The sequence below is a fragment of the Lissotriton vulgaris genome, chromosome 3_1 (assembly GCF_964263255.1).
Source record: "Lissotriton vulgaris chromosome 3_1, aLisVul1.2, whole genome shotgun sequence".
Classification (NCBI taxonomy): Eukaryota; Metazoa; Chordata; class Amphibia; order Caudata; family Salamandridae; genus Lissotriton; species Lissotriton vulgaris.
The window spans coordinates 555045589-555060839 of record NC_141689.1 but is presented as its reverse complement, the minus strand read 5'-3'; the positions used below and the strand labels follow the sequence as shown (position 1 = coordinate 555060839).

Sequence of the window (15251 nt, the reverse complement as noted above, 5' to 3'; positions counted from 1 at the left end):
CTTCAAACAAGATGGTATGAAATTCAGAAGAGCAACCCAGTCTATGTAACACGGAGATGCAAGACTGGTGAACTTGTGAAATCATTGCAGACAATACTTTTTGTAAATTCCAATCATGTTGCTATTATTTCCGCTTTACACATTCCATGCTTTACTATAAAAATGCAGTAGTATGATTGCATCACAAAAAAAAAACAAAGCAAAATAACATTTTAACATAGGTCGAGCATATATTATTCAAACTTGCTTTAACATATAGGAGAATAATTTGCAGGCAAACAGAAAATGAACATTACTGCTAAACTCTCCATTCTTTACTGATAATATTACCTGATTCTGTAGGATTTCTAGGTTCTTTAATGTTGTACCATTCATAGAGATATACTCAGTTTCATTGCACAAACGTGTAAAATGGCTGAAAATTAAAATAGGCAAATATTATAATTCAAAATATTTTTGTCAGTATCAAATGTTAGCCAATTGTACAATACTGAAATGTAATACGCACACAGGAATTTGAGGATGTTATTGTTATGTTATGTTATATATATCTTCACTGGTCCACGCCGGTTTGATTAATGCTAGGTCACTGGTCAAACATGCAGCAGACATTTTTGAGCTGCTGAGCGATAATCAGCTGGATCTCCTTTTCATAACGGAAACCTGGCTCAATGATACCTGCGCCCCCTCTGTTGAATTGGCCGTTCCACGCGGTTTTAAAATTGTCAGATCTGACCGCCCTCTAGGTCGAGGTGGGGGGATAGCAGTTGTCTTTCGAGAACAGTGGACCTTTTCTTACGACTCCCAACAACAATTGCCCGAAGCCGAGATGCTCCATTTTTCCTTAATCTTTAATGCCCACTCTTCCATAGGCGGCACGCTGGTCTACCGCCCTCCAGGCCACGTTGGTAACTTTGTGCAGGTCTTAGAAGAATTGATAGTCCCTCGGATTTTATGCCATTCCCGGTATCTTCTCCTAGGGGATTTTAATATTCATGTTGATAGCCCGGACCTACCAGAGGCAGCTCGCCTTGCAGAAGCTCTCTCTATGGCCCAACTAAGGCAATGGGTAGCTGACCCAACCCATTTAGGAGGCCATATTCTCGATCTGGTATGCTCTAATTTTGATATCACTATGACTCATCCTGAGCCAGTAACCTGGTCGGACCACAAGCTTATCAGATTCTCTTGGCCTATGATAACTGCTGCTGTGATCCACCCTCAAACTGCCCATACACAGAAGATTAATCTTAACACCCTCTCTGAGGGTCTTGCTGCTTCTCGCCCTTCGCTACCTTCTGATATCGAGGCCGCAGCCAACGTATTTAACTCATGGGTGGAATGCGCAACCGCCGCATCAATTAATAGTAGCCGGGTCTGCAGACTCCGTTCTACCCCCTCCAAACCCTGGTTTTCCCCTGCCCTCCGAGACCTTAAATCAGACTGTAAAAAGCTGGAGAGGCTGTGGAGACAAACCTATCTTCCCGAGGCAAAAAAGGATCTGCGGGTTGCACAAAAAAAGTATTATGCAGCCATCAGATCGGACAAACGCAGCTATTTTGCAGGACGCATTAATAAAGCAAACAACAATAGTAAGGAAATCTTTACGATTGTAAAAAGTTTTGTGTCCCCCTGTGCATCACAACCTTTGTTGCCTGCTTCGAAGGAATGGTGCGAAGAACTATCTGAGTTTTTTATTGAAAAAATCGCAAAAATTCAGGAAGACCTACAAAATGTTTGTAATGGCCCCACACCACCTCTAACCACTCTGCGTCCTTTAATGCCCCCACGTACTGAGCAATTGGTTACGTTTACTCCCCAATTAAAATCTGACATCACTTCTATTGTGGCTGCTCTAAAATCAGGATCTCCCTCTGACCCCTGCCCGGCTAGAGTATTTGCGGGATTAGCGGAAACATTGGGAAATGAGGTTACTCAGCTGATCAACCTTTCGCTCCTTACAGCTACTGTCCCCGCTTGCTGGAAGCAAGCCAAATTGCTTCCATTGCTAAAAAAAAATGGATTAGATCCGGCCACGCCGTCTAATTACCGGCCTATATCTCTGCTCCCAGCTCTTGCAAAGATTTGTGAAAAGACTGTCTTTAAGCAGCTGGATAAATTCGTTGAGTCAACTGAGGCCCTACATCCAGCTCAATCCGGATTCCGGGCCTCCTATAGTACCGAGACGGCCTTGGTCGAAATCTCAGAAGCTATTCGGGAGTGCCTTGACGGAGGTGGCAGAGCGGCTCTGATTTTATTGGACCTCTCTGCTGCCTTCGATACGGTGCCTCACTCCCTATTACTCGCCAGATTAGCAGATATTGGTGTCACTGGTCCAGCATTTGAATGGCTGACTTCTTATTTGAATAATCGTACTCAACAGATCTGGCTGCCCCCATTTGCCTCCACCCCTAAACAACTTTCCACAGGTGTTCCCCAGGGGTCCATTTTAAGCCCCTTGCTTTTTAATATCTATCTCACTCCGCTGATCTACCTCGCTGAACAACTAGGGGCAAAAATTATGGCGTACGCCGACGATACGCAGCTTTTGTTCACCTGGCCTAAAGATAATTTAGATACGTCGGATGCCCAACTTTGTCTGTCCTCTGTTTTTCAATGGCTGGCACACGCACAATTAAAGTGCAACGAGAGTAAATCCGAGGTTCTGCTGTACGGCTCTTTTCCTGAGGATTTTAGTGAGCGTCTCTGGCCTGCTGATCTCCCCCCCCCAAAAGCCACATCTGGCCCAGTGAAAAACTTGGGAGTCTGGTTTGGTAAGAACCTTAAGTTCGAGGACCATATAAAGAAACTCACGGGGGTTTGTTTTGCCACCCTAAAAACCCTACGTAGGTTCTTCCCTCTTCTACCACAAGAAGCAAAAGAGACAGTCATCCGTGCCTTAATTCTCTCCAGGCTAGACTACTCGAACGGACTGTTCTGTGGATTGCCGGCATACCTGATTCACCGCCTTCAGGTCATTCAGAACGCCGCCGCCAGGCTCCTGTTTAATGCACCTAGGCGCTCTAGTGCCCGTCCCTGCTTTGTGCTCTCCACTGGCTTCCGGTCGCCCACAGGATTTTGTTTAAAATTCTAGTGCTGGCCTTCCGAGCCATCTATCAAACTGGCCCTGTCTATCTGAGAAAAAGGTTCTGTTTGTATGTCCCTAACCGCCCTCTACGATCGGCCAACATGTGCCAGATGTCTGTCCCCAAATTTAAATATTGCAGACTTGGCGGCCAATCAATCTCGGTAAAAGCAGCAAAATCCTGGAATGCCCTTCTCCTCCACTTAAAAACTGCACCGTCTCTTAATGTTTTTAAGAAAGGACTAAAAACTCACCTTTTTAATATTAAAGTCTAATTTTTTCTGTTATGTTTCTTAATATTTGTCCTTTCCCAGTCTGCTCCGCCTTTACCGCGCCAGGATACTATTTTTTAGTAATAGAGCGCGTTATAAAAGCCTTTAATAATAATAATAATAATAATATTACTGTGAGGCCAACATATATATATATATTTTGGGGGAGCATTGTTTGGATATATATATCTATATATATTGAACTATGTTTATTGACTGCTTAGCAAAAAAGAGGTACATAGCACATTGGTGCACTGGCATTTAATTTTTTTGTTTCAAAACATTTTTTGCGTTTTCGGTGGTACAAAAGCAATGCAGGTTACAATCATATACATTAGAGTGTCCTAACACAGAAAATGCCGTTATAGGCCAAACGCAGAACATGTTATTCAGATCTATACATTAAACAACGGCCAGTGATCGGAAGCAAGTCTAGGATCTTTAAAGTACCCCTTCTGGTAAATAATGTATCATGTTATTTCAGGCAAGAGTGAAGCTAAACATCGAGAAAGACGAGAAGGAGAGGTGTGGGTGTGGGGCAGATGTGATTCTAGAGTTGTGATGGCAATAGAAAGCGCAGGCCTAGGCACAGGAACTGCGACGTGAGATCTCTGAATATTAGACAGTAGTGTGTATAATGGGGGTCTGGGGAGGGCAGCAATAGTGTGATTGCTCATTTGGCTAAGGGCAGGGCTAGGGCAGAAAAGCGCGTTTGCACCTTGTACCACTTCCAACACTTAAAAATGCTAACAAACAGGCTTCCCAACTGTATATGTCAGGGAGCCCAGCAATAGTGTGATTGCTCATTTGGCTAAGGGCAGGGCTAGGGCAGAAAAGCGCGTTTGCACCTTGTACCACTTCCAACACTTAAAAATGCTAACAAACAGGCTTCCCAACTGTATATGTCAGGGAGCCCTGTGACTAATGGTGCAGAGCCAAACATGACCATAACATGTGTACAAGTGAAGCGTTAGATGTGTGGCATCGAGGACTAGCAAAGAGTCAAGTAGGTGACCATGAAGCTGTGCTGGTGTTAGATAGGCCCAATGAGAGACGGTGAATCCTCCTTGGGTTCTGTGAACCGTAAAGGGAAATATATCTCTATCGATATGTTGCCAGACATTCTTTCCCATGTATGTGACAATATGGGTTTCCCTGATGAGGAGGTCACGAGCACGTCCAAGGACATGGTTTTGTCGCATTTTCGGAAACAGCCTACCAAATCCCTGCCCACTCATCCATTTTTGTTGGATATTTTTTTGAAGGAGTGAAAGGATCGCAAACGCATCATGATACCTCGCTCCATGTCTAAGCTACCCCTTGAGAGACATGGAGGATACAATTTCGGAGTCTGTTCACGTGGACTCTATAGTGGCCAATCTGGTGGGTGGTCCATCCATGGCTGAGGATAATATCCTGAAGGATGGTGCAGATAAGAAAATGGACTCCTCTTTGAAGAAGGCTTATGCGGGGTCCCATCTTGCCATTCGTTCTTAGGTGTATGGAGCGTTTGTGGCGCAGTCTTTATTGTCTGACTTCAAAACTTTGTTCTCTACAATGCATAAAGGTGGGCAATGTCCTGAGTTATTGGAGTCCATGAAACGTCAGTCTCAGTTTCTTTCTGACATTATGTTCAACTCTGTTAGAGTGTCAGCTTTATCCTGTGGTGCTTCTATTGCTGCCAGACGTAATTTGTTGCTAAAAGGGTGGAACACGGATGCTGCTCAGTGTTCCATGACTCTGAGGTTGCCGTTTACTGGTCTTGGGCTTTAAAGACCTTGAGGAGAAGTTGCATCGGGTTGTCAAGGAGCGGAAGCATTCCTTTTCTTTTTGAAAGCAGCTGCAGCATGAAAAGAATTTCTTTTCCAAAGCGAAGTATTTTCGGCAACCTTCGCAACATCGTTATGTCCTTTATGTAAAGAATATGGTCATCTGCATATAGGAACACAATGTGAGTCCTTCCCACCAAAGGGATGCCCCAATCCATCTCCCCACCCTCTGGAGGACTACATAGCCAACGCAAATAGTAGGAGGGCGAGTGGTCAACCCTGCTGAGTGCCTCGGCCGACTTGGAAAGGGGCTGAGATGTGATGGCCCAAACAGATCTGGGAGATGGGGTTTGAGTACAGTAACTTTGTGTACGATAGGAGTCTAGGACCCACTCCCATGTGGGTGACCACTGCAAATAAGTTGGGCCAGGCAAGGGTATCAAACGTCTTTTCCAAGTCCAGTACATGGCAGGCAGCATGGGGAAAACGACTTGCACCAGGTCCAGGACATGAAAAAGATGGCATATGTTTTGGGTGGTGCTTCGGCTGGGAACAAAGCCAATCTGATCTGGATGCACAAGCTCCAGGAGGACCTGGGCATGTCGGTCAGCCAGTATTTTGCTTAGGATCTTGTAGTCAGCCCCAAGTATAGAGATTGACCTATAGGAGTCTAACTGGGTGGGAGCCCTGTCTATCTATGGAATTGAGATCAAAAGAGCCTCGCACAGAGAGTGGGGGAGCTCATAATCCTTCAAAGCGGCTTTACACATAGCTGCCAACCTGGGTGCCAGGGTGGTTGAGAACGTTTTGTGGTATTCTAGGGGCAGGCAGTCCAGGCCTAGGGTTTTGTTGTGAAGCAGGCAATCCTTGCCCTGGCCCGCATCAGCAGATGAAATCTCTGCCTCGAGGGAGGTCCTCACAAGAGTGGGAAAAGGGAGATCGGCTAGGAACAGATCTGTGATTCCGTCTGGTTGTCTAGTGGCACCAGATATATGACAGAGTAATAGCTGTAGAAGGCTTGTAAGATTTCGGTCTGTGCACACACCTTGCTGCCAGTGGGGGTGATCACCTCCATAATAGGATGAGACACCAAGTCTTGTCGAATGAGCCATGCCAGGAATGTGCCAGGCCTGTCACCCTATAGGAGCACCCCTGTGACGTCGGCCTTAAATCTATATCATTTCTTGTTTTCAAGAAGGGCCACATAAGCAGTCTTTCCCTCTGTCAACCGGGGTGCCAGTAACAGGGTCATCGTCATACCCTTTGCTCACGGTGGCCAGGTTGCGCTCAGCTACCTATAAGTCTCGTTCAAGAGTTCTGCGGGCCCGCTATCTGTTCTATACAAGTTCCCCTAGTCACCACTTTAATGACGTCCCATTCCAGCACCCAAGTTGACGCCATGTTCTGATTTTCAGAAAAGTAGCACTGGATGCTGATCTCTTGTTCCTTGCAGAACACTTGATCCTCAAGCACTCACATGGCAGCTGTCAAATGGGTGTAGGGGGCGCAGGGGCCCTCCATTTTAGGGTCATAATGTGTGTGTCCTGATCAGATATTACCCGGCCTAAATAATCCATGCTTTGAATCAAGGAGACAATCGGGGGATATCAGAGAAATCAGTCAAGGCACGCATAGAGATTGTGCGGAATGGAAAGAGTACAGTCTGGCAGCTGGGTGCCGGGACCTACAACCATCCGTTAATACTGACAACAGGGTTGATAGTGATGCAGCAAGTATTGGCGCCTCTGATTCAGACGTTAATATAGTACAGAATACATTTTCCACGGTGTTACAGGTGAGAGGGTAACCCAAAACCTCCAAATCGGACCACAGTCTTCAAAACAGTAATACAGATGACCTGTGCACTCCTGATTTCGATTAACAGTGTCAATACTGAGAGTATTTCAACAGCAACACAATCACAGAATATATGATCCAGATGACGTTTTCTTTCTGTTAGGTTTATTAGTTTTCCACGGTGCCAAGCCAACACGTGTTTCGTCAGGGTGTATTCCAAGACTTCTTCAGGGCTAAAATGAATAAGGGCAATACGTTACACAGTTGTAATTGCCTCAAAATTTTACAGGTGGTGGCAGACTATTATGATGTAACAACTTCACCCATTGTGACACCCAATGAGGCCAACACATTGAGTGTGCACAAGAGAGAAAGGATCACCTAATCCGTGCATTTATCTAGCAGTGCTGTCAAAGTCTCCATAGTTGCCATATTTAATGGCACATGTGAAGCAAACAGTTTCTGTTATGGTTCGTATTCCTGCATCATAAGATGCAATAATTACACCGATTCTTACTCATATTAGGTAACCCCCAGGAAAACATCAGGTGTAATCAGAACTCTGCATATAATATGCATCTTCCCAGATATATATGAAGTGCAAAAGCACACAGAAAAAGAAACAAGAGACAGGAGATAGGAAGTGGAGGGCATGCAGCAAGCCACAAACCTGCTCTGCAAAAACCATCTTACCTATTGGAAAGATGGCTATAATGTCAAGATACCTACAAAAAGGGGAAACAGAGTCTCATGAGTGACTGAGTAGGCTACACTCCATGGGCACTAAGGAGGGGTTAAAAACACAAACAACACTAGTCTCACCTCTCCGTAGGTTATACTTCCGTCCCGGCTATAACGTCAGAAGTTTCCAAATAAGCGATTGTGCAACGGAGTAAATGGTAAGTACCAATGTGGAGCACTACAGCGTGTGTAAATACGATAATCGTGCAACTAACTTAGTTGATATACACACTGCAATGGGTGTGTGTATTTTCATATAAAATTAGAAAAGATTAAAATAAGAGACATATTCAATGGTGTGCCACTATACTGTGCGGACTAAATTGCACTAGGTAGAAATCTCAAATGATTAATAAATACATTGCTGCAAATGTCTATTTTTGTTATAAAATTAGACAAACGTCCTCCACGGTGTGCCACTCAATAAAAATGCGAGGAACGAGTAATACTCAGAAGTAATCTTACATCTTCAATGTCAAAATTCAGCCTGAAATTAGAACCGTCATCACTGGTTCATCTAAGACAAGTGACTTCCTCAGTACCCATTTAAAGTTATGTTTTATACATTAACTATGTCCCATTCTTTGTTGCTCTAAACTATACAGTTCCACAACATTAGCAGCATTCACTCTGTTTAAAAATCCCATCTATATTGGGAAGCCAAATCTACAAAAAACAACAGTAGGGCGCATACATCAAAACGTATACCTCAGGTCTAAAACTTAATCAAATTACTCTGAAAAGGGTTAACAATATACATGTCAACCTCCGCATTAAATGCCCACATTGTCCCAAGCTCACCTAATACTGCTCTCTGCCACGCGGTGTACGAGTGATTCCGCTGGCGGCGTGCTTCAAATTCTGTAAGCGGACGCGAGTGAGTTACCGGGTCTCCGCCTCAAATCAGTGCGGAAGTGCAACAAGACTGCAACGCTAACCTCTTTTCCGGAATCCCCAATGTGGGTTACACCCGGAAGTTGGCCATTTTCATGAAAGTGTATAGCTGCGAAAACGGAACCCAGTACGCTTTGAGTTGCAAGTCCAATAATATGTATAACACTGTTTACATTCGGCGCGACTAATCATAAAACATGTGCTCCCACCTCATTTATTTAGGGCTCTATTGCCTGACATCATGTAAGAGGAGTACCACTGCCAGGTATGTTATGTTATGTTATGTTATGCGTTTTTATTTGGCGCACAGATGCTCCAGCTAAGGAGCGTCCTGGCGCCCGACAAGGCAGCTGCACAACACAACTAAACAATAGAGACAACATATGTAAACAACTAAGGAAATAAAAACGTTTTCACCGCGCGGCGAAAGGATAGCAAATCGCTCATAGCGCGAATTGCCGGGGGCAAGGAGTTCCACAGAGCAGCTGCGCGCACTCGAAATGAACGTCCACCGGCCCTACTCCGCTTGAAGCGCGGCACAACGGCCAGTTCAAGGTCTGCAGATCTTAAGGGTCGCGCTGGGGTGTAATTGGCCAGGAGGGCCGTAAGGATCGTTGCTGGGGACCCCTTCAGAATTTTATAGGCGACGCAGAGGACCTTAAACTGGATCCGCTGGGCCACCGGAAGCCAATGCAGTGACCGCAGGGTACTGGAAGTAGGACAGAATCTTGGGAGGCCTACCACCGCTCTAGCTGCGGCGTTCTGAATCCTCTGTAAGCGCCCGATCTCTGCCAGATTCAGACCGGCCAGCAAGGAACTCGCATAATCCAGCCTGGAGATGACAGTAGCTTGGATCATGAGTTGCCTGGTAGGGGCATCGAAGAACTTAAGCACAGGACGGAGCCCGCGCAGGATGCCAAAGCAGCATGCAGCCGTGCGTTTGGTGTGACACACAAACGTGAGGGAAGGGTCCAGCCAGACCCCGAGGTTCTTAAGCTCGGCGACTGGGATGGGAGCAGGACCCAAATCCCCCGGCCACCATCTCTCTCCCCACAGTTCCGGCTGTCTGCCAAAAACCATGACCTCGGTCTTGCTAGCGTTCAGCTGAAGACAGTTGGACGTCATCCAGCTGGCGACCGCCCGCAGTCCTTGTTGAAACCTGGGGGCATCGACTTCGGCATCCCCGCTGATCGTGACCGCCAGCTGGGTGTCATCGGCATATGACACCATGGTCATACCCCATAGTTTGACAACCTCAGCTAGCGGCCTTACGTACAGATTAAACAGCGTAGGGCTCAGCGAGGAGCCTTGGGGGACCCCCAGGTTTAACGGATGGAATTTGGACTGATAAGGTGGGACGGTCACGCTAAAGGCCCGGTTGGTTAAGAATGACCGGAACCACTCGAGAGCGGTGCCGGTGACACCAGCCTCCTCTAGACGCCGCAGAAGGATAGGGTGCGAGACGGTGTCAAAGGCAGCGCTTAGATCTAATAACACAAGCGCTGCCGTTTGTCCCGCGTCACCATATGGTATAAATACCATATGGTATAGGCATCACAGAATCAGGGCGAGGTTGTGTGGTCACCTAACTGTATGCATCAAAATGTAAAACCTTTCTACGTTATGTAAAATAATCTGAAAAACTTGAAAAACAAAATATAAGTTCCCATTAGCATTCAGGGGCATAGTAGTAGATTCGAAGTATAGTCAAGTTCATGATACAGCCATTATCCTCAACTGGCGTTGACTTTTAAGATCCCTATGTACGGCAAGAAGAGCTGCATAGTCAGCAAGGAAAGAAAAAGAAAATAGAACTCGTGACAATTGATTCCCAGTGAGAGTACCAAATCATGCAGAACATTCGTCAGCAAATACATTTCAGCAAAGGGCAATAATATGTTTCCACCTCATAAAACCATCACCCCTCCAAATCTAGGAAGCTTTACAGGTATTCATGTACATGTCACAGTATAGTTCAACATAGATTCATAGATAGATGTTACAGATTCCATCTGTTACATCCAATAGTACATTCCTAGTGGATTTATTGAGATGTCACATCTATTTGCACACATATCACTACTTTCTGTTAGTTATCAATCCCCTAGAAAATACTGTAACTCATGGTCTGCATTGAGTCCCAGTTCCACCGCCTTAAGGCGCATTATCCAAGTAGCCTCTGCCCGGCGTAACAACAGCTCCCTGTCTCCGCCTCTGTGATGGGGGTGGAATCGTTTCTATGCCAAAGAAATCGAATCGCTTATACTGTCCTTGATCTTTACAGGTCATGGCATGTATGGCCATTGGGTATCTAGCATCCCCTTGTTTAAGCGCTCTGGCATGCTCACTGATCCGATCCTTCAGCATCCGGATGGTGCTGCCCACATATTGTTTCTGGCATCTGCATACAATTATATAGACGACAAATCGGGTCATACAGTGAATATTTTGATTGATAGTGTATTCCCTCCCATTGGGGCCTTGGAATTTGTGGGTATTGTGCAGTGCCCATTTGCACATGCCACAGCTTCCACACTTATGAAAGCCTAACGTTTGTTTGGGAAGCCAGTCATTATCTCTAATGATAGCGGGGACAGTAGGACTAAGAATACTTCTCAAGGTGGTACCTCTTCTGTATGTGACCAGAGGCCTACCGGTGGTGCAGGTCTCTAACGACTTATCGGCTCTTAGGATGTTCCAATGTTTATGCATGCTCCTAGTCATGATGTCTACCTTAGGATTGAAATTTGCAACTAATCTCACTGGTTGTGCAGCAGTATTGGTGGACTTCTTATCCCTCAGTGTCTCAATGCGTGTGATCTGGAGTATGCGTTTCTCTGCTTTATCCAGTGTTCTTTCCTGGTATCCCCTGGCCCTGAATCTCTTCCTCATGGCATGTATACATGTTTAGAAATATGTGTTTCTGCTGCAATTCCGCCTTGCTCTGGTGAATTCCCCATAGGTGATGGCATTGACTTGATGAGTGGGGTGCTCACTAGAGGCGTGCAAAACCGAGTTGCACGCTGTAGGTTTCCGGTGCAATCTACTGTGAATTGTGTCCTCTTGTACATATAATTCAACATCTAGGAAAACAAGGCTGGTTTTACTGTGTTGGTGTGTAAATTGCACTCCTAGTCTGTTTGCATTCAGAAAGAGAAAGAAATCATGTAAAGTTTGTTCCGGTCCCGACCACAGGAGCAGACAGTCGTCAATATAACGACCCCAGTACACAATGTACTGGCTAAATCTGCTACCTGTGTCGCCCCAGATCCATTTGGCTTCGAAATATCCCATGAAGAGATTAGCGAAAGAGGGCAAAAATTTCGAGCCCATCGCCACACCTCGTGTATGCTTATACCAATTGCCCTCAAATGTGAAGCAGTTGTTACTCAATATTAGCTCAATCATAGTGAGAAGCATTCTACTGTGCTTCCATTGTGTGGCTGGTTTATTGCCAAAATGCCACTCCATAGCTTGCATGCCAAGGCTGGGATTGATATTTGTATATAATGAAACAACATCTAATGATGCTAGGATGATGTCATTATCCCAAGTCAAATCTGTCAGAAGGCCCAAAACATGTTTGGTATCCCTGATATATGCGGGAAGGTTCTGAACCAAGGGTTGCAAAAACATATCCACTTATTCGGCGACACGTTCAGAGGGACCACCATCCGTAATGTCCAGTGGCAGACCCAGGAGCAAATGCGCTCAGTCTGCATGTAAGGCGGGGAGTACGGAAGGGGAGGGTGGGACCGCTGTATAGTGGGCCAGAGTGCCTGAGAAGGATTCCCAGAACATGCCCTGATCGGTGTTTGGTGCATATATACTACCCAGAAGTACAGATGACCCTCAAGGAGGGCAAACCGACCGACTTTGTCGACCACCCTGCAAGTCTCCTGAAATGGGACCCGATGGCCCCTTGCGCCTATCCTAAATAGGTAGTAGCACAAAAAGTCCCTCTCCAGCACCTATGCAAGTGGTCCTGGTCCCCAGCAGTAAGATATGTCTTCCGCAGAAAGACTATTTGCGCCTACTGATGCTAGAGAGTAAGATACCTTCATCCCCTTTACTTTGTGAAAAACTGTCAGATTTTTTTGAGGAAAAAATACATACGGTTTACAATGCCTTCTCGGCTCAGCAGGACACCATGGAGTCTGTAGATGAGGAGAGCCATGCTGGGGATGCTTCCTTGTCTGTATGTCTTCCCATCTCACTTGAGGTATCTTTGGGTGGAATTTTGAAATGTAAGTCAGGATCCCCAGCAGACCCTGCTGTCCCTGAAATTGTGGGAAGCTCTTGCATATACTCTCAATCCAACCCTCAATTCCATATGGAACAATTATCTAACCACTGGCATCTTTCCAGAGTCATGGAAACATGCTATGCTCTTACCCCTTCTAAAAAAGCCTAATGCTGACCCGGTGGATTTAAAAAACGATCGCCCTATTTCTATTCTCCTGGTACCGAAGATGTTGGAAAAATTGGTTCAACATCAACTTAGCAATTTCATTGCCAGCAACGATATAGTGCATTAAACACAGTATGGTTTCCGGGCAGTTTTTAGCACCGAGACGGTTTTGCTGGAGGTGGCTTAATCTATAAGAATGGAGGTGGACGGTGAAGCCTCGGCTGCTGGACCTGTCAGCCGCTTTTGATACGGTGGACCATCCAATATTGCTGGCTAGATTGAAGTGGGCGGGAGTGAAGGGGACTGCACAAGCCTGGATTAAGTCCTATCTCAGGGATCGTACGCAAAGAGTCATATTATTAAATCAGAAGCGAAACCCCTCTGGTGTGGGGTGCCGCAGGGCTCAGTTCTGAGACCACTACTTTTTAATATCAATCTGGCTCCTTTGTGTGCACTCATTTCAAAATGGGGAATAAAAACCATCTCCTACGCAGACGACACACAGTTGGTGTTCTCCTTTAAGGACCAGTCGGCTAACTCTTTTGAGAGGTTTAGGGGCTGCCTGTGTGACATCTCCAGCTGGATCAATGACAATAAGCTAAAACTGAACACAGAGAAAGCTGAGGTTTTTTTCTTCGGCAAGAATTCCCCACCGCTGTCTGTGGTGTCCAGAGGAAATGGGCTCCTCACCCTGTCCGACTTATACAGCAAAAAACCTGGGTGTAAAATGGGACTCTGATATGACATTTGCATCTCAAATCTGGTCCATTACATCCACCTTCTTCGGAATTCTGAAGAGGTTGAGGAAATTTCTATAGCTTCTCCCGGAGAGTTGTCAAAAATTAGTTGTTCATGCCACGGTGACTTCAAGGCTTGACTATGCCAACAGTCTGTTTCTTGGTCTTCCGGATTATCTGATCAAGAGACGGCAGATGGTGCAGAACGTGGCTGCGAGATTGATTAGAAGAGTGCAGTTTAGACAACATATCTCTCTGCCAAACAGCTCCATTGGTTGCCGGTTGTGAAGTGGATAGAATTCAAGGCCTTGACAATTGCGTTCAAGGCCCAGAAAGGCAGCTGCGCCAATAACATTAAAAAAGCCTTCACCCCTATCAGCAAACGCGCTTGTTACGCTCTAACTCACTGAATATGCTGTGCGTTCCCCTATTTGCAAAAGCCCCAATTGGTGGCAGGGCCTTCTCAGTAGTAGCAACCAGATTATGGAACTCCCTTCCTGACAGACTTTGGTTTATACCGGCTGAAGGGGAGTTCAGGAAAGCTTTAAAGACATGGCTTTTTAGCCATGGTTAGCTTGCAACCTTTTTCTGCTTGTTGTCCTCTTCCTCCCATGTCTTGCTGGATCACACTATCGCGGGAACACCTCTGCCCGAGGTAGTTGATGCACTTTATAAATGTTTGTGTATTGCATTATATTAACATATGAATAGATGGGATAGCGTTTGAGTATTGTGCATGCTTCGGATGTTGTGGTGAGAAGATAGGCGTCAGCCGGAGAAGCCATGACAAGGTGAGGGTAGCGTATGGAAGACACGTAGGGGTACCCTTCCCCAGTGCCAGTGTGCCAATCCCTACAGCCTAGTGATATCCGCCCACCATAACACTAAGGGTGAAGGGATGAGAAGAATAAGGTAAACCTGCAATAACCGGGGAATGGGATATTCCCAATACTGCGGCCAAACCGGTGGCCTGCCCATACAGAACGTGTGGGCCATGCTCTAGTGGATCACGTGGGTGAGCTAAACGTGTGCCCAAGACAGAATTGCCCATTAGTATCCAATAAGAGAGGTTGCCGATGGCGGGGGGATGCATTACTGCAGTATTACATCTCTGTGCAGTCTTCATCACAGGTGCACCATCCCAAATCAGTTAGATGAGGGTATCTGCGGTCTGTGGAGTCACTACGGGAGGTGTAAGCAAGCCGACCCAGGAGCTACCCAAGCAGCTCGGGTCCTCCTCCGAAGTGAATATGTGCTGACCAGTGTCGTCATCCGTGGCTTTGGAGGCAGGACCCAGGCACCCTGCAGCCTGCAGGGTCTTCCTGCGATCCACAATAATTTGTTCCAGGTTGGGGGAGCTGTTCCAAGATTCTCAGGGCGCGGGCTTTGTGTGTGACTAAGCCCTCCCCTTGCCTTGTCACTTGCTTCAGGACTGTAGGGCATCGTGGGTGCGGTCAGCATCTGACATTCCGGGTTCTTTCAGATGTTGCTCAGTCCAGTCCCATACCTCCGCTGGGTTGTGAAGAAAAGAGTGGTGCCCTCTGA

At 46.1% G+C, this 15251-nt stretch overlaps 1 protein-coding gene across 1 annotated transcript in view; it reads right to left on the bottom strand.

The window, feature by feature from the left end:
• Positions 1–15251, bottom strand: part of MSH3 (mutS homolog 3) — a 2089876-nt gene that overhangs the window by 1187771 nt on the left and 886854 nt on the right. The window contains exon 11 of the mRNA XM_086960834.1: positions 331–415. Within this exon, the coding sequence (XP_086816960.1) occupies positions 331–415 (85 nt within the window). The remainder of the gene's footprint in view (positions 1–330; positions 416–15251) is intronic.